Source organism: Saimiri boliviensis, chromosome X, assembly GCF_048565385.1.
Source record: "Saimiri boliviensis isolate mSaiBol1 chromosome X, mSaiBol1.pri, whole genome shotgun sequence".
NCBI lineage: Eukaryota > Metazoa > Chordata > Mammalia > Primates > Cebidae > Saimiri > Saimiri boliviensis.
Window position 1 is genome coordinate 43,945,904 of NC_133470.1, and position 25,198 is coordinate 43,971,101.

The following is a 25,198-nucleotide window of genomic DNA, read 5'->3' on the forward strand; positions in this document are numbered from 1 at the left end:
TAAACAAATGGTGTAGAAATATTTGGATATCCGTAAGCCAAAAAAAAAAAAAAAAAAAAAAAAGAACTTGGATCCATATTTCACACCATACTCTCAAAATGGATGCTAGACCTAGATGTAAAACCTACAACTGTAAAACCTTTAGAAGAAAACACAGGAAAAAAAATCATTGTAATTTTTGGTTAGGCAAGGATTTCTTAGATACAGCACTCAAAGGACAACCTAGAGGTGAACAAATGGAAAGATTGGACTTCATCAAAATAAGCAGTTCTGTTCTTCAAAAGACACTGTTAAGAGACCGAAAGGACAATCCAGAGACTGGGAGAAAACCTTTGCAAGGATAATGGACTGATAGTAAAGTTATGCCATATATTTATGTATTTTTTGAGACAGGGTCTTGCTCTGTCACCAGGCTAGAGTGCAGTGGTGTGATCTCGACTCACTGCAACCTCTGCCTACCTGGTTCAAGCAATTCTCCTGCCTCAGCCTCCTGACTAGCTGGGATTACAGGCGTGGGCCACCACACCCTGCTAATTTTTGTAATTTTAGTAGACACGGGGTTTTACCATGTTGGCCAGGATGGTCTCGATCTCCTGACCTCGTGATCCACCCTCTCAAAGTGCTGAGATTACAGGCATGAGCCGCTACACTGGCCCAAAATATATTTTTTAAACTCTCAGTGCTCAACAATAAGAAAACAAATAACCCAATTGATAATGGGTAAAATATTTGAACAGACACTTCATCAAAGATTCTCAATAAAAGATGATCAATATTATTAATCATTAGGGCAATGTAAATTAATATCACAATATTACTTCACATGTACTAGAATAGGCATAATAAAAAAGACTAATAATAATAAGAGTTCTAAGGATGTGGAGAAACTGGAACTCTCATACATTGATAGTGAGAATGTAAAATGGTGCAGTCATGTGAGGAACAGGCCTGGGTCTCATGTCTCAGCCAAAGCTCATCTATCCGGGGGAGATACTACAATGATTTGGAGGACAAGAAAATAATTTTTAAAAAACCCCTACAATTGACATATCACTATCTGCCCACCATTAATGGCTATAATAAAAAAGATGGAAAATACCAAATGTTGGCAAGTATGTGGAGCACTAGAACTCACATACTGTGTTGGTGGGAGTGTATATTGGTACAACCACTTGAAAACTGGTTTTATAACATATAGCTGAGCATATGGATACACTATGGCCTGGAAGTTCAACTCCTAGGTACATACCTAACAGAAATACATATGTTCAGCAATACACAGCAGCACAATTCCTAATAGCCCAAGCTGCAAAGAACCCAAATGTCTACAAACAGCAGAATGGATAAATTATATTGCAGCGTATTTACAGAATGGGATAGAACATGACAATGAGAATGAATTATCTACAACTATATACAACATACGGATGACTCTCACATACATAATGTGAATGAGAGAAGACACGTGCTAAAGAGTATATCACTCAATTATATGATACATAATTGTTTGGCTCAATTTACGTAAAATACAAAACAGGCGAAATGAATCTCTACTGCGAGAAGCCAGGATAGTGTATACCCTTGGGGCTTGCCTGGAAGGGATAGTGGGGAAGGCTTCTGGGGTGCTGGTCATGTTCTGTTTCTTGATCTGAGTATGTTCAGTTTTTGAGAATGCATTGAGCTGTATGTTTCTGAATACGCATTTTCTGTATACATTATAGTTTAATAAAAAGATTTCAAAATAAAATAAAAATGCAGTTGCATGCTAGGAAGAGCATTCCTTTTTATGAGTACTGTAAAAAAACGTTTAAGGGAAAATGAGAAAGTGTCTATATATCAGTGTTAAAACAGAGCAGTGCTTCCTCTTGAGAAGTCTTCCAGTTACTCAACTATGATAAGCTGTAATTATGTCTTAGAATAACTAATTGCAATGCAACATGACTTTATCCCATAGCAATCTACACAAAACTACCCTTAAAGTGCATGTAGGAAATGAATATATCTTAACCAAAAAGGAAGAAAAACAAAATATTAGGAAGTGAAACCCAATTTTTCAACCATTTTTTTTTCAGACAGGAAACCCAAGGAAAGCAGGGGTGTTGGTGGATAAGCTTGAATATCTAGAGTGCTGTGGATCAGTTCCATTGCCGCAGCATCAGTTACTGGGGGGTAAGGAATCTATGACCTGCAGCTTATACGAATGACAGCTTTGGGGACACAGGTTAGAAGGCATGCATACCTCTTACAGGGTATGACTCACTTGCTGTCCCAGCAGGGAATTAATAAGGAGACAACCACTACCTTTATATGTCTGTATCATTCAATGACTATATTCCTGTAACACAGGCTAGAGCTAGGTCTAATTTCCCAATTCATAAAGCTATACATTTAAATTTAAAAGTTCTGTTGCACTTAAAAAAATATATATACCGGCCGGGCGCGGTGGCTCAAGCCTGTAATCCCAGCACTTTGGGAGGCCGAGGCGGGTGGATCACGAGGTCGAGAGATCGAGACCATCCTGGTCAACGTGGTGAAACCCCGTCTCTACTAAAAATACAAAAAATTAGCTGGGCATGGTGGCGCGTGCCTGTAGTCCCAGCTACTCAGGAGGCTGAGGCAGGAGAATTGCTTGAACCCAGGAGGCGGAGGTTGCAGTGAGCCGAGATTGTGCCATTGCACTCCAGCCTGGGTAACAAGAGCGACACTCTGTCTCAAAAAAAAAAAAATATATATATATATATATATATACCATGAGGACTTCCCAAAGGGAAGAGAAAAAACAGTTCTTCATGGGAATCTTCTTTTCTGTGTCTTAAGTGCCAATGATGACAAAGCAGATTATCCGCATTCCCAAGGAGGTTTTCTGCCTTGATGTCAGTGCCCTGCTAGTGTTTGGACAATGAAAACTCTTCTCTCCAGACTAGACATTTGAAAAAGTTTTTTTCCCAGTAGTGAGTACTTTTATGTCCCAGAATATGCTGAACTAAACAGTACTGAATTTAAAACGTTCTTTATCCAAAAAGTGAAACACAAGAGATGACAAGTCATCTCCTCAGGTCTTAATTCTGCTGTTTATAGGAGCTCAAGAGTCCCTGTATGAATAATGTAACCAGACATGACTATTCCTCAAATGCTCTTCCTCTGCACAGAACCGCATATACACTGTGGTGATGCAGGAACTTGTCTTTCCAGTGGACGGAAGGATACTTGGCTCTGTTTGCCTTCAGCTCACTCAAGCCTCAGTCTCTCATATCTATTTCCCCTGCACAACAATTGCAGCATCAGGCCTTCTTCCTCCCTGCTATTAGATACCTGATGCACGCCAAGTTGTGATTTCCAGGTGAACACTTTCTCAGTCACTGGCTTTATAGCGTTTTTCTCCACTATGTGTTTTCTGGTGTTTAATGAGATTTGATCTGTCAGTAAAGGCCTTCTGACATTCTGTACAAGCATAAGGTTTCTTTCCTGTATGAATGATCTGATGCATACTTAGCGTGGCTTTCTGGATAAAAGCTTTCCCACATTTACTACATTCATAGTGTCTTTCTCCAGTATGAGACTTCTGATGTATATTGAGGCGTGACTTCCACGTGAAGGTTTTTCCACAGTCACCACATTTATAGGGTTTCTCCCTCGTGTGGATTTTCTGGTGTGTTATCAGATTTGACCGGTCAGTGAAGGCCTTTCCACATTCAGCGCATATATTGGGCTTCTCACCTGTGTGGATTTTCTGATGCACACGGAGCTGTGACTTCTTAGTGAAGCATTTCCCACAGTCGCTGCATTCATAAGGCTTCTCTCCAGTGTGGATTCTATGATGTGCAATGAAGTGTGATTTCTGGATAAAGGCCTTCCCGCATTCAGGACAAACGTAGGGTTTCTCTCCTGTATGGATTCTTTGATGCACACTTAGTGTTGATTTCTGGATAAAGGCTTTCCCACAGTCCTTGCATTCATAGTGTCTCTCTCCAATATGAGATTTCTGATGTATTTTGAGGCGTGACTTCCATATGAAGGCTTTTCCACAGCCATTGCACTTATACGGTTTCTCTCCAGTGTGAGTTTTTTGGTGTTTAATGAGATTTGACTGGTCCGTAAAAGCCTTCCCACATTCAGCACACATATAGGGTTTCTCTCCAGTATGAGTTTTCTGATGTGTGGTGAGATTTGTCCTGTGAGTAAAGACCTTTCCACATTCTGTACATATATAGGGTTTCTCTCCAGTGTGAATTCGTTGATGTACATGGAGTTGTGACTTCTTAGTGAAGGATTTCCCGCAGTCACTGCACTCATACGGCTTTTCTCCAGTATGAATTCTCTGATGTGTGTTGAAATGTGATTTCTGGATGAAGGCCTTCCCACAGTCAGTGCACACATAAGGTTTCTCTCCTGTGTGGATTCTCTGATGCACCCTGAGTGCTGATTTTCTTGTGAAGGCCTTCCCACATTCATTGCATTCATAGTGTTTCTCTCCAGTATGAGTTTTCTGATGTATACTGAGGTCTGAGTTCTGGGAGAAGCCTTTTCCACATTCACTGCATTCATAAGGTTTTTCTCCTGTATGAATTCTCAGATGTCTCAAGAGGTCTGATCTCTGGAAAAAGGCTTTTCCACATTCACTGCATTTGTAGGGTTTCTGCCCAGTATGAATTTTTTGATGTGTCATGAGGTTTGATTTGAGGGTAAAGACTTTCCCACATTGAGTACACAGATTGGGTTTTTCTCCTGTATAAACACTCGGATGTATGTCAGTCCGGGCTTTCTGGGGAAAAACTCTGTTGCTTTTGTCACGTTCATGGGCCTTTTCTCCAGCATGAATTCTTTGATGCTCAAATAGATGTGACTTCTGAGTGAAGCCCTTTACACATTCAGTGCACACATACGGCTTCTCCCCAGGAGGAATTTTCTGATGGTGGGTGAGAGCTTGTTTGTGGCTGAGATGTTTTTCATAGTGATTATGTTCACAGGCATTTGCTCCTGTCTTAGTGTTCTCATTCTTGGTGGAGGAAGGGCTATGGGCGAAATTGTTACCGTTTCCAAAGATCTTGCCAAGGTTCTTTGTTGCATTGTTTCGATTACGATTATGTGAGTTTAAAGTATGCTTCAAACTCTTTCCAATTGTGTCACAGTTACAGAGTCTTTTAATTGAAGGAACAAGTTTGCTAGTCACATGAATGAGTTTTTCAGTGTTTCTACCTTCATAGCCCCTCTCCTTAATCAATACTTTCACATGACTTAAAAGGTTATTCTGGTTTTCCTGACATTGCTCTAGCTGGTCATTATCTTGCCACAGTTCTTCTAAAATGGAACACAATGAAGCTTCTCCTATGGGTTGATCAAATCTCTCAAGGAGACCAAATCTCTCACAGTGGAAGAAAATTTCTCCAGGAATACCCTGTTGTTGCATTTTCCCAGTAGCCTCACCTAAAAAGAAAAAGAAAGACATGAAAGCAACACAAAGAACAATTAGCAGAGGCTAGAGGGGACATGTGGTTCCGACAGGATGAACACAGAGAAATGAAAGAGCCCATAGGACAGTATAGTACCAATAATGTAGCAACACAACATTCTTATAGAACACTTAATCAATGCAAAACAACTATATATCATTTAGGATACACAGGAACTGTTACAAGTGCTTGCCACATAACAGCTCATTTAATCCTCACTAAACCCTACCAGATAGCTATGATTAGCAGTTGTTTTACAATTGAGAATACACAGGCACAGAGAAGTCATGCAACTTGTTTAACATCAAATAGCTAAATAAGTGGGAGAGATGGGATTTGAACCCTTGGAGTGTGGCTCCACTATGTAAGATGCCTGGATTGTGAGTAGAGTAAGTAGAAGAAACTGTAGCCTGTGGGGAAGGCTGGCATGGAAGAAATATTTCAGAATGTATGCTCTTAAACATATCAGCTCTACCGCTTTACTAAGCTGTCTGCTTCTTCTTGCTTTTCCCTCTATACCATTATGAGTGGAGCCCTACAAATTTAATGTTCATTTAAACATTAAACGTATATGCCTCAAACAGCAATTCCTTTTTTTTTTTTTTTTTTTTGAGATGGAATCTCACTCTATCGCCAGGCTGGAGTGCAATGGCGCGATCTCAGCTCACTGCAACCTCCGCCTCCTGGGGTTCAAGCAATTCTCCTGCCTCAGCCTCCTGAGTAGCTGGGGCTACAGGCATGCACCACCACATGTGGCTAATTTTCTGTATTTTAGTAGAGATGGGGTTTCACCACGTTGGCCAGGATGGTCTTGATCTCCTGACCTCGTGATCCACCTGCCTCAGCCTCCCAAAGTGCTAGGATTACAGGTGTGAGCCACCGTGTCTGGTCCCAATTCCTTTATATCTACAGACAAACTAGTTGCAACACACCATCCTGACACAGACAAACAGCAAATAGGTATCTGTACTCCAACTCTATAACCAGTTACAATTTTCTTCTTCTTCTTCTTTTTTTTTTTTTTTTTTTTTTTTTTTTTTTTTTTTTTTTGAGACGGAGTTTCGCTCTTGTTACCCAGGCTGGAGTGCAATGGCGCGATCTCGGCTCACCGCAACCTCCGCCTCCTGGGTTCAGGCAATTCTCCTGCCTCAGCCTCCTGAGTAGCTGAGATTACAGGCACGCACCACCATGCCCAGCTAATTTTTTGTATTTTTAGTAGAGACGGGGTTTCACCATGTTGACCAGGATGGTCTCGATCTCTTGACCTCGTGATCCACCCGCCTCGGCCTCCCAAAGTGCTGGGATTACAGGCTTGAGCCACCGCGCCCGGCCCTTCTTCTTTTTTTTTAATGGAGACTTGCTCTGTAGCCCAGGCTGGAGCGCAGTGGTGCAATCTCAGTTCAGTGCAACCTCCACCTCCTAGGTTCAAGTGATTCTCCTGCTTCAGCCTCCCGATAGCTGGGATTACAGGCATACACCACCACACCCAGCTAATTTTTGTATTTTTAGTAGAGATAGGGTTTCACCGTGATGGCCAGGCTGGTCTTGAACTCCTGACCTCAAGTGATCTGCCCATCTTGGTCTCTCAAAGTGCTGGGATTACAGGCATGAGCCACCGTGGCGGCCCGAGAAGCAACTTTCTATTGGTTCCAGGAATACATGCTTATAACAAGAAGTGTAAAAGAGGAAAGGGAAAGCTATCTGTGGCAGAATCTGTAGGTCCTCCCCTGACATCTATTCTCCCCTTCTTTCACAGGAATAGAATGTAACTGGGCCTTACATTCACTGGCCTCGCTGTGTTCTCACCAGTGGCACATGAGCAGAAGTGATATGTGTCACTTGCAGGCCAGCCTTAAGACAGTGGGAAAATCTCCTCTATCTCCTCTTCCCTATTCCCACTGGACTCCACAGTGATCCATCATTAACCAGGCAGGTAACAACAATGCCCCAGGAGATGCCAGAGGAGAGACTTAGAACATGGTCCTTGAATGACCTGTCAGGATTAGAGTTGACTTGTTGAACTGGACCCATTCACCTCGGAATTATCATGCACGGGAAGACGTACATCTACATTTAGCTTCTCGTTTTGGTCTTCTGTACATATCCGAAATGTATTGTCTTTCTAAATGTCAGCTCTCATTTTGGTATACCTCTAGGGAGCTTATGTTTACTAGGAATTTGTAAAGCAGACACTGTACCACTCATATTGATAGTCAGTTTGGCACAGTTTTATAACAGAAAGGACAAATACATAAAAGGTGAGTGTTAGCATTTCATGTAGTCATCTTCTCACTCCAAATATAATGTATGTTCCTTTGAATTCTTCTAAGCAGACAGTCAAAAATTCCATCTGAAAGAGAACAAAATCTCCTCCTCTGACTATATCCCCAAATTCAATAAATTTGTTTACTAAATATTTTCTACACGCTCCACTTCAGAAAACTGAAGAGTAAGTGTGCTGGTTATCAGTGTTTTGCCTCTCAGTTCCAAATTCGCCCTTCCTTGCCTGCTCAACAAAAACGGATCTGGCCCCATTTGCCCTGATGTGATTATTACACATCATATGCCTGCATCAAAATATCCCAAGCAGGCTGAGTGCAGTGGCTCATGCCTATAATCTCAGCACTTTGGGAGGCCAAGATGGGTGCATCACTTGAGGCCAGGAGTTTGAGACACGGCAAAACCCTGTCTCTACTAAAGATACAAAAATTAACTGGGTGTGGTAGCATGCGCCTATAATCCCAGCATTTTGGGAGGCGGAGGTGGGTGGATCACCTGAGGTCAGGAGTTCAGGACCAGCCTGGCCAATATGGCAAAACTCCGTCTCTACTAAAAATACAAAAATTAGCCAGGGGTGGTGGCGTGTACCTGTAGTCCCAGCTACTTGTGAGGGTGAAGCAGGAGAATCGCTTGAACCTGGGAGGCGGAGGTTGCAGTGAGCCGAGATCATGCCACTGCACTCCAGCCTAGGTGACAGAACGAGACTCTTGTCTCAAAAACAAAAACAAACCCTCCCAAATATCCCATGTACCCCATAAATATATATACTTATGTACCCATAAAAATTAAAAACTTAAAAAGTGGATCTCTATCTCTTTAAATATTTTTTTTCTTCTGCCAGCTAGCATGATATTAAAGTTTGTCAGTGTGAGATGCTAGAGAGACACTGCAGGAGGAGGGAGATTTGCTTCCTGGTTCTAGGGGGCTCACTCAGCAGGCTCATCCAGCAGGGACAGCCTGTCTAGAACCAGGCTCATTTACTGTGGGCATCTTTGCCAACATCTGGCTCCTGATGCACATGTGGTGTCCGCAGTGCCCAGGTCTTGCAGTCTTCTCTAGAGCTCAGCTCCTGCAGCTCATATGGCTTCCCAAGCACCCAGTTCCTGCAGGCTCCCACAGTGCTGTACAGTCAGCAGCACCCAACACCCCCAGGTTTACTCTCAGATGATTTGCAGTGGAATAGCTCCAGTGAGTCACCTCCGCATGAACAGCTTTCTCTAGAATCCTAGAGGGCAGGTTTCCAGCAAGTTCCACTGGCACAGTACCATAGCAAGTATTCCACCTGCCTCGAGCCAGGGTTGTGCCCTCCCTACAAGGTCTGAATCTCATCCCCGGGAAGTAGGGAGCCTCTTTCTTGGCTGCTTGCTCACAACCCTAGTGCTTTCTGTCTGCTATTCCTTCATTCTTCAGAGTTTCCCTTTTTACTAGCAAATCCCTCATTATTCCAGTCCCATGGCTCACTGCAACCTCCACCTCCTGGGTTCAAGCGATTCTCCTGCTTCAGGCAGCTGGAATTACAGGCATGGGCCACCACACCCAGCTAATTTATGTATTTTTAGTAGAGATGGGGTTTGACTATGTTGGCCAGGCTGGTCTTGAAGTCTTGACCTCAGGTGATCCACCTGCCTTGGCCTCCCAAAGTGCTGGGATTACAGGTGTAAGCCACCACACTCAGCTGCAAAGAATCTTTATGTTAACCATTCTCTGTTCAAATTAGTCTGTGGTTTTTCCCTTGGTAAGACCCTGAGTTATACTTTAAAAAATAGGCTCTTCATATACACATATTTCAAAACATCATGTTGTACACGATAAATACATTCAATTCTTATTTGTCAAATTAACAGATTTTTCTATAAAAATAAATAGGCTCTTTTTTCTTCTTCTTCTTCTTATTTTTTTGAAATAGAGATGGCATCTTGCTGTGTTGTCCAGGCTGGTCTTGAACTCCTGGCCTCAAGTGATCCTCCTGTCTCAGCCTCCCAAAGTTCTGGGTTTACAAGCATGAGCTACCACACTCAGCCCGAAACAGGCTCTTATTTCTGGAGACTTTCTTAAAGCATAGAGGCAAAAGCCTCAGTCTGTAATTTTTTTCAGAATTCTTGTGGGGTGGAGGATGAGAAAAAGGAAACAGCCATATAGGCTGGAATAATTAAGAGCTATTTTGTGAGACAGGTGAGAACTGATCACAAGGTAGAAAATATCTCCTCTGAATAGACAGAACACAGAACAAACAGATTCAGGGAAGACTATCAGATATGGTCGACATTAAGAAAACATTAAAAAGGAGTGGAGCAGAGGTTATGGAAAATATACAGATATGACTTGAACTGGAAATATATGACCATGTTGTTTGTCTCCTTGAAAGAAGAGTTTAATTGTCAAATACTAGGTAATGGAGAACAATTGTAGGTTTTTTTCATAATTCCCTATTTCAAGAGAAATAGAATGTTTTAGGTAAAGATATCTGTCATTAGCATTTAATATGAACTAGTAAAAAGAAAGGAATCAGCAAATCAAATCAGGAATAGAATAATTATAATTCAGGCAGAAGAAAATATGGAGCGGGCTGGGCGCAGTGGGTCACACCTATAATCCCAGCACTTTGGGAGGCCGAAGCAGGCAGATCACTTGAGGTCAGGAGATCGAGACCAGCCTGACCAACATGGTGAAACCCCATCTCTACCAAATATACAAGAATTAGCAGGGCATGGTAGTGCACATCTGTAATCTCAGCTACTCAGGAGGCTGAAGCAGGAGAATCACTTGAACCCAGGAGACGTAGGCTGCAGTGAGCCGAGATCTCTCCACTGCACTCCAGCCTGGGTGGCAGCGCAAGACTCCTTCTCAAAAAAAAAAAAAAAAAAAAAAGAAAAAAAAAAGACTGAAAAGGAGAAAAGGGAAAATGAGGATGAGAAGGCTGAAAAAAGGGCAAATAATAAATGAGATGCAGATCAGTAAGAAACAGACAATTGAGGAGGCACAATTGAAATCAGGGAAACATTATGAACAAGGTAATTCATAGGAGGGAAGCTCAAAGAGATATCAGGTAAATCATGAAATGTTCAAATTAAAAAAGAGATACCTTACTGTTGTATCATGAGGTCAAAAAAAAATGAGATATTCCTTTACACTCACTGTTGACCAAAAAATGAGACACTCCGGTACTACTAATTGTTAGCAGAAACAATGGGAAAGCAGGAACCCTTGTACAGTGCAGCTAATCTGAGAATAATATGGTGGTACTCAGTCCAATTCTGGATGAGATACTCCATGATTAGGCAAACTCTCTCTTCTCTACACATCCCTGAGAAATTCTCATACCCTGTAAGGAAATATTTATGTAGAAGTTGATTGCAGAACTGTGTATATTAGATGGGACTTGGACACAATGCTCAGCGTCCATGACTAGGTGAGTGGTTAAGTATGATGTGGTGCTGGGGACATTGTGAAATACTATGCAGCAATTTAAAGAACAAAGCCAGATGAACACACTAAAATATGGAGAGATCATAGGAATGAGTGAATAAAAAGGAACAGAACTGAGAAACATAGTACAATATGTTTTATATATACTAAAACACATACTCATAAACCAATACTTTAGGCTTTAAGAGAATATCACACAAATTCAAGGTTTAAACACATTAGTCCAGTTGCCCATGGGAGGAAGCATAAACAATGGTTATGGAGAATTGGAATAAAAGAAAAGACCTGTAATCCCAGCACTCTGGGAGGCCGAGTCAGGCAGATCAGTTGAGCCCAAGAGTTCGAGACCAGGCTGGCCAACATGGTGAAATCCTGTCTCTACTAAAAATACAAAAATTAGCCAGGCATGGTGGCATGTGCTTGTAGTCCCCACTACTTGGGAGGCTGAGGTGGAGGGTCACTTGAACCTGGGAGGTGGAGGTTGCATTGAGCTGAGATCATGTCACTGCACTCCAGCCTCGGCAATAAAAATTTTAAAACATCTGGATATATAAGAAAAGACTAAGATGGGGGGCAGGGGCAGAGTAGGAAGAATAAAAAGTTCCTAGATAAGACAGGGTGGTATGTGATCCAGGGTACAGAGAGTAGAGACAGCTCTCTTGCCAAAAAGCCAAACAAAGAAGACAATAATGTGGCAAGGTCATACATGGAAATGGCATTTAGGTATCTGAGGGCTACTGTCGACTATCTCTAATTGACTCCAAAAGTTTAGAACTTTCAAGATGGGTTGTCTTCAGAGTGTTTCAAAGGCATCGGGTTCTCCTAGAAAAAGTGAGACTGACTTCCATGTCCCCATCTGCCTGGGTCATGCTCACTCACCTGAACAGCTCTGATGTGGGGCTTCCCCCTCCAGTGTCCATGGCCCCTCTCCTTGCTCCAACTTGAAGGTGGCCTCTAACTTGGGAACTTGGTACCCTGTTAACAGGACATGATACAGGATTGGGTCCAGCTGATTGGGTTTCAGGGGTCTTTCAGTGACACTTTTCCTTTGCTGTTCAGAAAAGTAAACACATTTCACTGGGAACAGAGTAACAATCACAGAGGTGAAAAGGAACTGAATCCCAGGCAAATCCAGGATGACACCATCACGTAGTTTAGATGTCGGGTAGCACTCAGCAGCTGAGAATGGAAATACCCTCACTCACTGGGGCCCTTCGCAGATGCATGGGGCGGCCGTGCTTACCCACTGAGAGCAGGTGGCTGTAGTTCTCTAGTGTCACATCCCAGTACAGGCGTCTCTGAGCAGGGTCCAAGTGCTGCCACTCCTCCTTGCTGAAGTCCACAGTCACATCCTCAAATGACACTGAAATCTGTAACGACACAATCCTGTTCAAGGCAGCATGGTCAGCATCGGGGGATGGAAGAAGGTAGATAGCAAGCTGTTTTTAATGCTTTTTACCATAATGTATCATGTAGGGTTTTCACTAAGTACCTAGTTTTATATTGTATTTTGTGAGAGGAAAACAATTTGTTAAAAATTTAATAAAATATAACTTAAAGACTTGGATAACCAACAGAAGAAGACATCAATGCAGCTTTAGGAATTTGGAAGAAAAGTATGGACTTTTCTTAGAGACAGTGGGGTGAGAGTTATCTAGAAGGCAGAAGCATGAGCAAAACGGTGGAGAAAGAAAAATAGAAAAATACATGGTGGGTTCTGGGAACTCCAAGCAGTTCCATATAAAGAAAAGGAATCTGTGTAGTATATTAAGAAGGTGGCTATGAGGAAAATCCAGTAGAGATATACTAGCATCAGAACAAGGAACAAGTCTTTTTTTCTAATAGAGAATGGACTGCCATTTATATGCAAGAAAAGACAAGATTGTAATTGTGTGATTTCAAACAGTATTCAAGATGCATAGGACTGGACATGCTGGCTCACTCCTGTAGTCCCAGTACTTTGGGAGGCCGAGGCAGATGGATCACCTGAGGTCAGGAATTCGAGACCAGCCTGACTAATATGGTGAAGCCCTGTCTCTACCAAAAATAGAAAAGTTAGCTGGGCATGGTGGCATGTGCCTGTAATCCCAGCTACTCAAGAGGCTGAGACAGGAGAACTGCTTGAACCTAGGAGGCAGAGGTTGCAGTGAACCAAGACTGCGCCACTGCACTCCAGCCTGGGTGACAGAGTGAGACTCTGTCTCAAAACAAAACAAAACAAAAAAGACACATCACAAGGAATGTTTGAAATGGGTGAGTCCAGATCAGTCTGGAGATGCACTACAGAGTTTATATGAGAGAATAAGACAATATGGACTTAAGGTTGTAGTTGTCATGGGCAAGTAAAAGAAGGTGTTGGCAGAGGGGGTGGCTCATGCCTGTAATCCCAGCACTTTGGGAGGTCAAGGCAGGCAGATTACCTGAGGTCAAGAGTTTGAGACCAGCCTGGTCAACATGGCGAAACCTCCAGCTCTACCAAAAATACAAAAATTAGCTGGGCATGGCGGGCCACTGTATCCCAGGTACTTGGGAGGCTGAGGCAGGAGAATTGCTTGAACTCACGATGCGGAGGCTGTAGTGAGCCGAGATTGCACCACTGCATTCCAGCCTGGGTGACAGAGTGAGACTCTGTCTCAAAAACAACAAACAAACAAAAAGAAGGTGTTGATACTGTGTTTTAAAGAGGCTGAATTATGGGGGTGAGAAAAATAAAGAATTCTAGGGCAATTATCAGTTATCACTTTTACACAACCATGCAGATCGTGGTGCTATATACTGAGAGGGGCTAGTAGATTAGGAAGGGAGTGGAGAAGAGAATAAAACATAATGTTACATTTTGTCCACGTTGAAATTAAGGTGGTAAAACACGCAGGGAGTTATACAATAGGCGGTTGGACTAGAATAGAGGTAAGATTTGGGAGTTCTCATATAGAGCTGCAAAACAGATGAGACGGCCCAGGAAGGGCACACGGATAGAGAAGATACAGAATATCTTACAGACCATCTCTAAATGAAGTGTATTTAAGTCAGAAATCAGTAATAAGAGGAAACTTTTCAGAAATCATCATTTTAAATTTTAGAACTATCATCTAAGAAGATACACTAAACATCAATGTAATCAGTACATGTAAGAATTTACAGGATTAAGAAACGGTAACTAAAGTGGAAATTAGGGTCTTCAGTGCTCATATTACAAAAGAATAAAGTTCAAAATTCCATGCATTAAGCATCAAAATAAAAACATTATAAAAATAAAATAGAGGCTGGGCATGGTGGCTCACGCCTGTAATCCCAGCACTTTGGTAGGCTGAGGTGGGTGAATCATGAGGTCAGGAGTTCGAGATCATCCTGACCAACATCCTGATGGGGGTAGAGACCCCTGTCTCTACTAAAAATACAAAAATTAGCTGGGTGTAAGGGTACATGCCTGTAATCCCAGCTACTCAGGAGGCTGAAGCAGGAGAATTGCTTGAAACCGGGAGACACAGATTGCAGTGAGCTGAGATTGCACCACTGCGCTCTAGCCTGCTTGACAAAGCAAGACTCTGTCTCAAAATAAATAAATAAATAAATAAATAAATAAATAAAGCCCAAGAAAAAAGCCTTTAAAAAGAAGAACTCAATAAATTCAATGCCATCCCAATTAAAATCACAACAGGATTTTTGTAAAATCTGACAAACCAATTCTAAAATTTCTGTGGAAGTAGCGCAAATGGCCAGGAATAGCCAAGACACTTTTTAATTAAACAATTATTTTTTATCTTGTTTTCAGAGACATGGTCTCACTTTGTCACCCAGGCTAGGGTGCAGTGGCGTGACCGCAGTTTACTGTAGCCTCAACCACAGGCATATGCTTCAGTTTTTTTTTTTTTTTTTTTTAAATTTTGTAGACAGGGTCTCCCTATGTTGCCCAGGCTGGTCTAGAACTCCTGGCCTCAAGTGATCCTCCCACCTCAGCCTCCTAATGCACTAGGCTTGCAGGCATGAGCCACTGTGCCTGGCCTGCCAAAATGCTCTTGAATAGTAAAAGCTATGTGGGAGGACATGCTTTACAAGATCTCAAGACTTACAAAGCAACAAAAATTTAAGATATTGTTGTCATGGTGCTAGTATATACAAATAATCCATTGCAGCAGAATACAGAGTACAGGCTGGGTATGGTGGCTCATGCCTGTAATCCCAGCACTTTGGGAGGCCAAGGTAGGTAGATCACCTGAGGTCAGGAGTTCATAACCAGCCTGGCCAACATGGCGAAATCCCGTCTCTACTAAAAATACAAAAATTAGCTGGGCGTGGTGGCACGTGACTGTAGTCCCAGCTACTTGGGAGGCTGAGGCAGAAGGATAGCTAGAACCCAGGAGGCAGAGGCTGGAGTGAGCTGAGACCGGGTCACTGCACTCCAGCTTGGGTGACAGAGTAAAACTCCATCTCCAAAAAAAAAAAGGCGTAGAGAGTACAGACACAGACCCACATATACAGTCATCTGATTTATGCCAAAGGTATCCAGGCAGATAGTAAGGAAAAATATTTTTAACAAATGTTGCCAGGGCCCAGGTGCAGAGGCTCACACCTGTAACCCCAGCACTTTGGGAGGCTGAGGTGGGTGGATCGTTTGAGCTCAGGAGTTTGAGATCAGCCTAGACAACATGGCAAAACCCCATCTTTATAAAACACACAAAATTTTAGCCAGACATGGTTACATGTGCCTGTAGTCCCAGCTACTCAGGAGGCTGAGGTGGAAGAATCACTTGAGCCCAGGAAGCTGAGGCTGTAGTGAGCCGTGATTGTGCCATTGTGCCATTGCACTCCACCCTGGGTGACACAGCAAGATCCTATTTCAAAAGAAAAGGAAAAATAAAAGAAGAAAAGGTGCCAGGGCAGTTGTGTATAGAAAATAATAAAATAAAGTCTGAGCTCTACTTCATATCACATGCCAAAACAACAAATCTCTTGAACCCGGGAGGCGGAAGTTGCAGTGAGTCAAGATCACGCCATTACACTCCAGCCTGGGCAACAAGGGTGAGACTCCGTCTCAAAAAAAAAAAAAAAAAAAAAAAAAAAAAAAAAAAAATCAATTCCAAGGCCAGGTATGGTGGCTCATGTCTGTAATCCCAGCACTTTGAGAGGCTGAGGCAGGAGGATTGCTAGAGTCCATGTTTGAAAGCAGCCTGGGCAACATGAAGAGACCCTGTCTCTACAAAAAAATTAAAACATACAGCACACATATAAAAATTAGCCGAGTGGGGTGGCATACGACTGTGGTCTCAGATACCCAGGAGGCTGAGGTGGGAAGCTCTCTTGAGCTTGTAAGGTGAAGGCTGCAGTGAACTGTCTGTGCCACTGTATTCCAGTCTGGGCAACAGAATGAGATCCCATCTCAATAAATATATATGAATTCCAGATGTATTACGGACTTAAATGTGAAAAGCAAAAACTCTAAAGCCTTTAGAAGATAATACAGATGGCTATCTTCTTTCATGACCTTGGATTAGCAAAATAGTTCTCAAACATGAACCATGAAGATTGATAAGTCTGTCTACAACAAAGCTTAGAACTACTATTCATTTAAAAGACAGCATTAAAAGAGAACAAAGGGAAAGCCAGAGAGTAGAAGATATCTCCAACTCACATTACCAATAAAGGACTCAGTGCTAGTAGATGTAAAGAACTTGTACAAATCAACAAGAAAAAAAAAGAGACCACCTAGTAGAAAAATGGGCAAAGCATTCATTTTACAAAAGAGGAAATCCAAGGCTTTAATAAACATATTTAAAAAAAGGTTTAACCTCCTTAGTAACCAGGGAATACAAATGAAAACCACAATGGATACCATTACACAACCCCTAGAAAGTCTTAAGTGAAAAAGCCTGATAATACCAAGTGTTGAAGAGAATGTGGTACAGGGAGAACTCTCGTATTGCTGATGGAGGAGGTGGGAATGGCTACAACCGCACTGGAAAGTATTTGGCCCTAACTGATAATGTTGAAGATAGGCAGACAATATGACACAGTGAGTCCACTCATGGAAATATATATGCCCATGTGGAATATGTGCACATGTACAACAGGAGGTGCATTCAAGAATATTTATAGCAGCATTGTTCAAAATATGTATATTTCATGACACAAGGGTTTAAAAACTGATTAAAAACATCAGTATTCAATAAATGTACAGTATCTGCTGTCTTTGGAAAAAAAATTAAGGATATTTTCTTTTCTTTCTTTTTTTTTTTTTTTTTGAGACAGGGTCTTACTGTGTTGCCCAGGCTGGAGTGCAGTGGCACAATCTTGGCTCACTGCAACCTCCATCTCCTGGGTTCAAGTGATTCTCCTGCCTCAGCCTCCGAGTAGCTGGGATTACAGGTGCCCACCACCACGCCTGGCTAATTTTTGTATTTTTTAGTAGAGATGGGGTTTCACCATGTTGGCCAGGCTGGTCTTGAACTCCTGACCTCAGGTGATCCATCTGCTTTGGCCTTCCAAAGTGCTGAGATTACAGGCTTGAGCCACTGTGCCTGGCCAGGATATATTTTTTCTTTTTTTTTGAGACAGAGTCTCACCGTCACCCAGGTTGGAATGCAGTGGTACGATCTTGGCTCACTGCAACCTCTGCCTCCCCGGTTCAAGCGATTCTCATGCCTCAGCCTCCTGGGTAGCTGGGATTACTGGCGCCTGCCACCATGCCTGGCTAATTTTGTATTTTTAGTAGAGATGGTATTTTACCATGTTGGTCAGGCTCATCTTGAACTCCTGGCCTCAGGTGATCTGCCCACCTCAGCCTCCCGAAGTTCTGGGATTACAGGTGTGAGCCACTGCGCCTGACCTCTTTTTTTACTTTTTTGAGACAGGGTCTTGCTCTGTTGCCTAGGCTGGAATGCAGTGGTGCAGTCACAGCTTACTGCAGCTTCAAACTCCTGGGCTCAAGGTATCCTTTCCACCTCAGCCTCCTGAGTAGCTGCGACTACAGGTGTACACCACCATGCCCACCTAATTTTTAAATTTTATTTTTACTTTTTTGTAGAGATGGTAGTGGGAGGGGTGTCTCACAATGTTGCCCAGGCTGGCCTCAACCTCCTGGGCTCAAGCGATCCTTTTTCCTCTTAAGTAGTTGGGATTACAGGCATGAGCCACAGCACCTGGCTGTAAAAACTTTTATTATACATGCTGGGAGCCGGTGGACAAAAGACCACCCTCACCTGTCTCTCCCTCCCTGGAAGTCACAAAGGTCACATTCACAATGGCACATGCACAAAGACTATGCCAGGCATTATATCAGCATTGACAGATGCAAGAGAAATACAGACAAGGTACACTGCCCAGAGTTGTCCCTGTTTGGTCCCTTTCCCTACCAAAATAGAAGCTTTGGATTCCACCGTGGCTGGGAAGGAATGTGTAGGGTGGTGAAAGAGGGCTCTGGAGAGATTTGGGTACAAAGCTGATAACACAGACATGCCCAGATTCCAGCCTCACCTGCAACATATGAAAAGGTGTCATTCTCTGGGCAGTTTCCACCACGGAGGATGGCATCTGTCCCTGCCACCACAAGGACTCCTACAAGGACTTCCTCATCCTAAGTAAGAACCTCCATCCCAGTCCCTCATGGCTCTCCAGCTAGTCACACAGCAATGTCTCTATTCAGGGTCATCTCAGCCCCAGCACATTCTGCACCCTCACCCCTGGGGGTATACTCTGCTGCCAGAACTGGCTGCCAACTGCCCATTCTGTCCCTGATACCTTAGCCACCTGCTCTGTCCCACCCTGCTGCTGGCTGGAGGCTCAGGCCTCCTGCTTCAGGGCTGTTCTCACTCCTGCCTCAGAACACTTGTCACCTCCTGGTGTGATCTTGCCCTTCCACTCCGTCCCAGGCCTAGCAGAAGGGCTTGCAGGGCACTTAGGAGCATGGCTGGAAGCAAGCCTGGGGCCAGGGACCCAGCTGCTCTGCAGGCTCACCCTGGGCTGGGGGTGCCCTGGTCTTTGCAGAATAATTTTCTGGGTGGCCTTGGACCAACTCAGTTGTCCCCTCTTTCTTGCTTGCAGTTCTCAAGAATAACTGTAGAATGTGCTGGAAATGGAACATCCTGAGCTGTGGAGGGACTGGCTCAAACAGGAGAGACAGCTGGGGGCTCTCCTGGAAACCGGATGTCCAGTGCTTTAGCCCCCGTGCGTTGGGTGCACGTTGGGTTGTCCTAGGGTATAAAACCCAAGGTGGGCTGCTTTCTGGGATTCCTCAGCTGTGGTACAAGTGGGGCATCCACAGATGAGACTCCATCTGCACCAAGCAGCTTTCCTGAGCTTTGGGGGACCAGCTTGCAATGAATCCCAGGCTTCTGCTGCCCTGCCTGCCTACCTGTAAGTAATAAGCCTGCTCCATGTAACTTGTGTCCGTAGGTGTTTCTGTCTCATGAGACTTTGGTCTTTGTGAAAAAGTATGAAGGATATTTACTTTTTTTACTTTCTTGAGACAGGGTCTTGCTCTGTTGCCCAGGCTGGAGTGCAGTGGTGCAATCACGGCTCACTGCAGCCTGAAACTCCTGGGCTCAAGGGATCCTTCCTGCCTCAGCCTCCCAAATAGCTGAGACTACATGTGTACCCCACCATGTCCAGCTAATTTTTAAATTTTACTTTTACTCCTCCCTGTCCATCTGAGTGTTTCCTGTTCCCCAGGACTGTTCTCTGTGGCCCTGCAACTGCTCTTCCCTCCCTCTGGCTTTCCCCGCTTCCCCTGGCTGCTCCCTGTATAGCTGTTCTGTCTGCCCTGATCTGTCCCTGCTCCCTCTGCTAGTCCTTGTTCCGACTTTTCCTTGGTCCCTGTTTCCTATTCTCTCCAAATGTCTCTTGTCCTTCTAAGTGTCCCCCTTTCTTTTATTGCTTTCTTTCACTCTACCTGGATCCCTCTAACTATTCATGCCTTGTTTCCTGTTCTGTCCTGTGCTCCCTTTGTTGTCCCTCCAGCTGATCCTTGGTCTGTGGCACCATTCTGATTGTACGCTAGTCCATCTGACTGTTCCCTGGCCCCTAAGGGCCTTTCCTGTTCCTTCCAGCTGTTCCTGGCTCACACAGACTGACTGCTGTTGGATTCTGCTGACTAATCTGTAGTCTCCTGATTCTTCCCTGTCCTTGGACAGCTCCTTGAGTACGTTTCTTTCTTTCCATTCTCTCTTTCTCTTCTTCCTCCCCTCCTCTTTCTTTGAGACAGGGCATCACTCTGTCACCCAGGCTGGAGTGCAGTGGCACGATCACAGCTCACTGCAGCCTCCACCTCACAGGCTCAGATGACCCTCCCAGCTCAGTACCACTCTACCCAGATAATTTTTTTTTTTTTTTTGACAGGATTTTGCCATGTTGCCCAGGCTGCTCTTGAATTCCTGGCCTCAAACACTCTTCCCGCTTCAGCCTCCCAGTGTTGGGATTACAGGTGCAAGCTACCATGTCTGGCTGTTGAATACATTTTTATTGTGCTCTCCAGTGATGCTCATGCATCTGATCCATGGACCACACTTTGAGTAGTACCTAACTAGCTGGCTCCTTAGCTTACACCTTTACCCACTAAAGTGCACTACTGTGTGTTCTATGCCACGGCTGGATTCTGTACTTCCACTCCCTCCATTACTCAAATTATGTCTATTGGCTGGTTCCACTGGTTGCTTCCTGGGTAGGGTGACCAAGTGTCTCAGTTTGCCCAGGAATGTTCCTGTTTTAGCACTGCAAGTCCCATGTCCTCTCAGTCACAGGCAAACCAGGATGGTCCTGGGAACTCTGGCTGTTTTGCAGCCTCTCCAACTGTAACTTCACCCCAGTAACTACTGCACGGGCACTCGGGCTGTTACCTCTCTTATTATACTATTCCTTCTGGCTCTCCTCTAGTCTCTCTAGCTGGCCCCTGGTCAATCCTGCTACCCCACACCGGATATAAGTTTAATGCTCACTTGACCTCTCCCCTAGTTCCTCTCGTTACTTCCTGGGGCCTCTGGTGGACCCTCAGCCCTAAGCATATTTTGACTGCTCCCTCTGGCTGACCCCAGCCTCAGTGACCGTCCCTTGCTCCAGGTGTTCCCCAGTACTCTAGGCCATTCCGCAGCTTCAGAGGCTCTTCTCTCATCTTTCTACCTGTTCCATGGGCTCTGTCCCTTCCCAGATCCCTCTGCCCATTCTGTAGCCTCAGCAATTGTCTCCTGGTCCCTCTGACTGCAATCCATTCTCTAGGTCATATTTCCCATTTCTTGTTCCCTGGTATCTCTTGTCTTTTGCCTTTACCCTCAAGTTCTCCTCTAAACCAAGGAACTGCTTTCTGGTTCCCCGGGAATTTGCTTATCCCTCAGGCTCATACCCAGTTCCTGGGATATATTTGCCTTTTCCATTTTATCGGATTCTTCTGCTTCCTCACCCCTCTGGATACTGACTGCTCCATCTGGCTGCTATCTGGTTCCTCTATTTCCTGGCACCTCCTCCTATTTCATGATCCTTCTCACTGTTCTTTAACCCTCGGCTCTTCCCTGAGGAAGGCTCTTCCCTGAGAAGGATCACTACACTTCTCCAGCCTCAGCAACTGTTTCTTGGCCTCGCTGTTACCCAGCATCTGACTCATGTACTGTTTTATTGTTCTTCCACCTGTACCCTGGACCCCTTGGTTATTCTCCATCTCCTGTAAGTGCACCATGGTCTCTGTTCCTTATTTCCTTGTGGCTCCCCTGAGCCCTCTTTACCTTATGGATCCCTCTGCATCTTCTCCATCTTCAGCCACTGTTTCTTGGTACAACTGGCTGCTTGTCAACCCCTGGGGACATTTTTATTGGTTCCTTGGTATCTCTGCCTATACCCTACTCCCTGATGTTTAATGAAATCTATATTCCCCCCAGGGTCTTGGTCATTTCCATCTCTTCTTGAGATGGGTCAGAGATCTGTGGTTGGGAAGGAAGAGATGAATGGAGAAAGGCACCTTGCAGAGCCCAGAATCATTCCTCTAGAAATCTCCACTACGGGCTGGGCAAGAGGCCACCCGCAGGAGTGGGGAGGACCACACTGTCATGGCCCTAACCTGTGGGTCCATGACTGATATGACTGAACCGAGCTTAGACAAGGTGGAAGTGTACTACTGTCAAGCACTGATTCATTTACCATTTAATGCCCCTATACCTTTGACTCAAAGATACAATTTCAATGACTTGGCAGAAATATTTATTTATTTACTTGCTTATTTTGAGATACGGTCTCTGTCACCCAGGCTGGAGTGCAGTGGTGTGATCTCGGCTCACTGTAGCCTCAACCTTCTGGGCTCAAGGGATCCTTCCACCTCAGCCTCCTGAGTAGGTGGGACTATAGGCGCACGCCACCACACCCAGCTAATTTTTGTATTTTTGTTGAGATGGGGTCTTACTATGTTGCCCAGGCTGCTCTTAAACTCCTGAGCTCAAGCGATCTGCCCGCCTTGGCCTCCCAAAGTGCCGGGATTACAGGCATGAGCCATCATGCTCGGCTGGCAGAAAGATTTCAATGTAGGAATTTTATCATAGCAGTTTAAATCACAATAGAAAACCTGAAATAGGCCGGGCGCACCGATTGCAGTGGCTCATGCCTGTAATCCCAGCACTTTGGGAGGCTAAGGTGGGCCTGAAGTTGGGAGTTTGAGACCAGCCTGACCAACATGGAAAACCCCTGTCTCTCCTAAAAATACAAAATGAGCCGGGCATGGTGGCACATACCCGCAATCCCAGCTACTTGGGAGGCTGAGGCAGGAGAATCACTTGAACCTGGGAGGTGGAGGCTGCAGTGAGCTGAGATTGTGCCATTGTACTCCAGCATGGGCAACAGGAGTCAAACTTCGTCTCATTAAAAAAAAACAAAAAAAAACAAAAAAACCAGGCCGGATGCAGTGGCTCATGCCTGAATTCCTAGCACTTTGGGAGGCTGAGGCAGGTGGATTGCCTGAGCTCAGGAGTTCGAGTCCAGCCTGGGCAACATGGTCTCTACTAAAATACAAAAAAAAATTAGCCGGGCATGGCAGCATGTGCCTGTAGTCCCAGCTACTCGAGAGGCTGACGCAGGAGAATCGCTTGAACCCAGGAGGCAGAGGTTGCAGTGAGCCAAAATCATGCCACTGCACTCCAGCCTAGGCGACAGAGTGAGACTCTGTCTCCAAAAAAAAAAAAAAAAAAAAAAGAAAACCTGAAATACCCTAAATGCACATTATTAGTGGACTGGTTGTTGGGGGACGGGAAGACATTGGTCAAAGTATACAAAGCTTTTGTTAGAGGGAATATGTTTTTGAGATCTATTGCAGTGTAGTGACTACAGTTAATAATGATGTAATGTTATTTCAAAATTGCCAAGAGATTTTAAATGCTCACATCACCAAAGAAATGAGAAGTCTGTGAGGTAATGGATATGTTAACTAGGTTGATTTAAATATTCTACAATGTGTACAAATATCAAAACATTACATTGTACCCCATCAATGTAACATTTATTATTTGGCAATTAAAAATAACATTTGCGGGGCATGATGGTGACTCACGCCTGTAATCCCAGCACTTTGGGAGGCCAAGGCAGGAAGATCACTTGGGCCCAGGAGTTTGAGATCAGCCGGGCGTGGTGGCATGTGCATGTAGTCCCAGCTACTTGGAAGGCTAAGGTGGGAGGATGGCCTGAGCCCAGGAGGTTGAGGCTGCAGTGAGCCGAGACTGCATCACTGCACTCTAGCCTGGGCAACAGAGGGAGACTGCCTCAGAGAAAAACCATTAAAATAAATACATAAAATTTAAAAAATAGTGAACTGGGTAAACTGTGGACATCATAGGTGTATGAAGCAAACTACTTGCTGCCTAGCAAATTATGCTAAACTGCCCAGTTAAAAATGAGGTAACCAAATAGTATGATTCTGTTTTAAAACTTGAGCTATATATGTGTATGTGTACAGTATGGATGCACACTCAGGCCTCACACATATACTCACACATATGCACACACACACATACAAAGGAAAAAACAACTGAAAGGAAATACAGCTAAATGTTAACACTGGTTAACTTTGGGTAATGTTGGAATTACAAGTAAGTTTTTAGTCTCTTCTATTTGTTAACCTATACATTCTAATATTTTATTATGAAGTTAATAAAATGACAAAAAATATTTAAAACTTTAATATTATTCTAATAACCGCATGACCCTGAGCCCCTGAGGTGATGAACCCTTCCAGAGCCAACAGCATCCACAGGCAGGTCTGAAAGGAGGGAGCTGTCAGCCAGGGCCTGGCTCGCTCATCGTGCTCCCAGGCTTACAGAATTTCAGCAGGAACTCTGATCTCAACGGGAACTCTCAACGGGAAACTTGATCTCAGCTGTGGTGCGGTGAGGGTGGAAGACACAGTCAGGAGAGCTGGCTCTAGTCTAGTGCTGTCACCGCCAACCTGAGAGGCCTGGGCGAGTCACATGGCTTCTGGGGACATTTTATCTTTCTTTCTTTCTTTTTTTTTTTGAGACGGAGTCTCATTCTGTCACCCAGGCTGGAGTGCAGTGGCGTGATCTTGGCTCATTGCAACCTCCACCTCCTGGGTTCAAGCAATTCTCCTTCCTCAGCCTCCCGAGTAGCTGGCACTACAGGCATGTACCACCATGCTCGGCTAACATTTTGTATTTTTAGTAGAGACGGGGTTTCGCCATGTTGGTCAGGCTAGTCTTGAACCCCTGACCTCAAGCAATCCACCTGCCTCAGCTTCCCAAAGTGCTGGAATTACAGGGAGAGCTAGAGACTGTAGTGGCCCTACTACGCTGCCAATCTCTAAGTTCCAAAGAAAAAGGATTTTTCTCTACCTAAATCAAGATGGAGGAGAAATTGCCAGATCCCCAGAGACCTGGGGGAAGGGGGCTCTGGTGGGGATCAGCTGACGTCTGTAAAGAGCCAATGGAGAGGGAAGGGTTGGTGCTGGGGTGGGGGATGGAGTCTCACTGGCAATGGATGGATGGCCACTTCCACCTGGACCTTGCCTCAGCTACCCTGCGGGGAGCTGTCCCCACTCCCTAGGCTGTGGGGTTCACTTTCCACATCCT

General features: G+C 44.3%; 1 protein-coding gene across 7 annotated transcripts in view; it reads right to left on the bottom strand.

The window, feature by feature from the left end:
- Nucleotides 1-1,330: 1,330 nt before the first annotated feature.
- Nucleotides 1,331-25,198, bottom strand: part of ZNF41 (zinc finger protein 41) — a 47,466-nt gene continuing 23,598 nt past the window's right edge. For 4 of the 7 annotated variants that reach the window (XM_074392012.1, XM_074392013.1, XM_074392014.1 and 1 more), the window contains 3 exons: nucleotides 12,400-12,542; nucleotides 12,036-12,131; nucleotides 1,331-5,424 (listed from right to left, as the gene is read on the bottom strand). In XM_074392012.1, the coding sequence (XP_074248113.1) occupies nucleotides 3,353-5,424; nucleotides 12,036-12,131; nucleotides 12,400-12,542 (2,311 nt within the window). In that variant the 3' untranslated portion in view covers nucleotides 1,331-3,352. Of the gene's footprint in view, nucleotides 5,425-12,035; nucleotides 12,132-12,399; nucleotides 12,567-25,198 lie in introns of all 7 variants that reach the window. The other 3 variants (XM_074392015.1, XM_074392016.1, XM_010350167.3) reach the window with 2 other exon arrangements.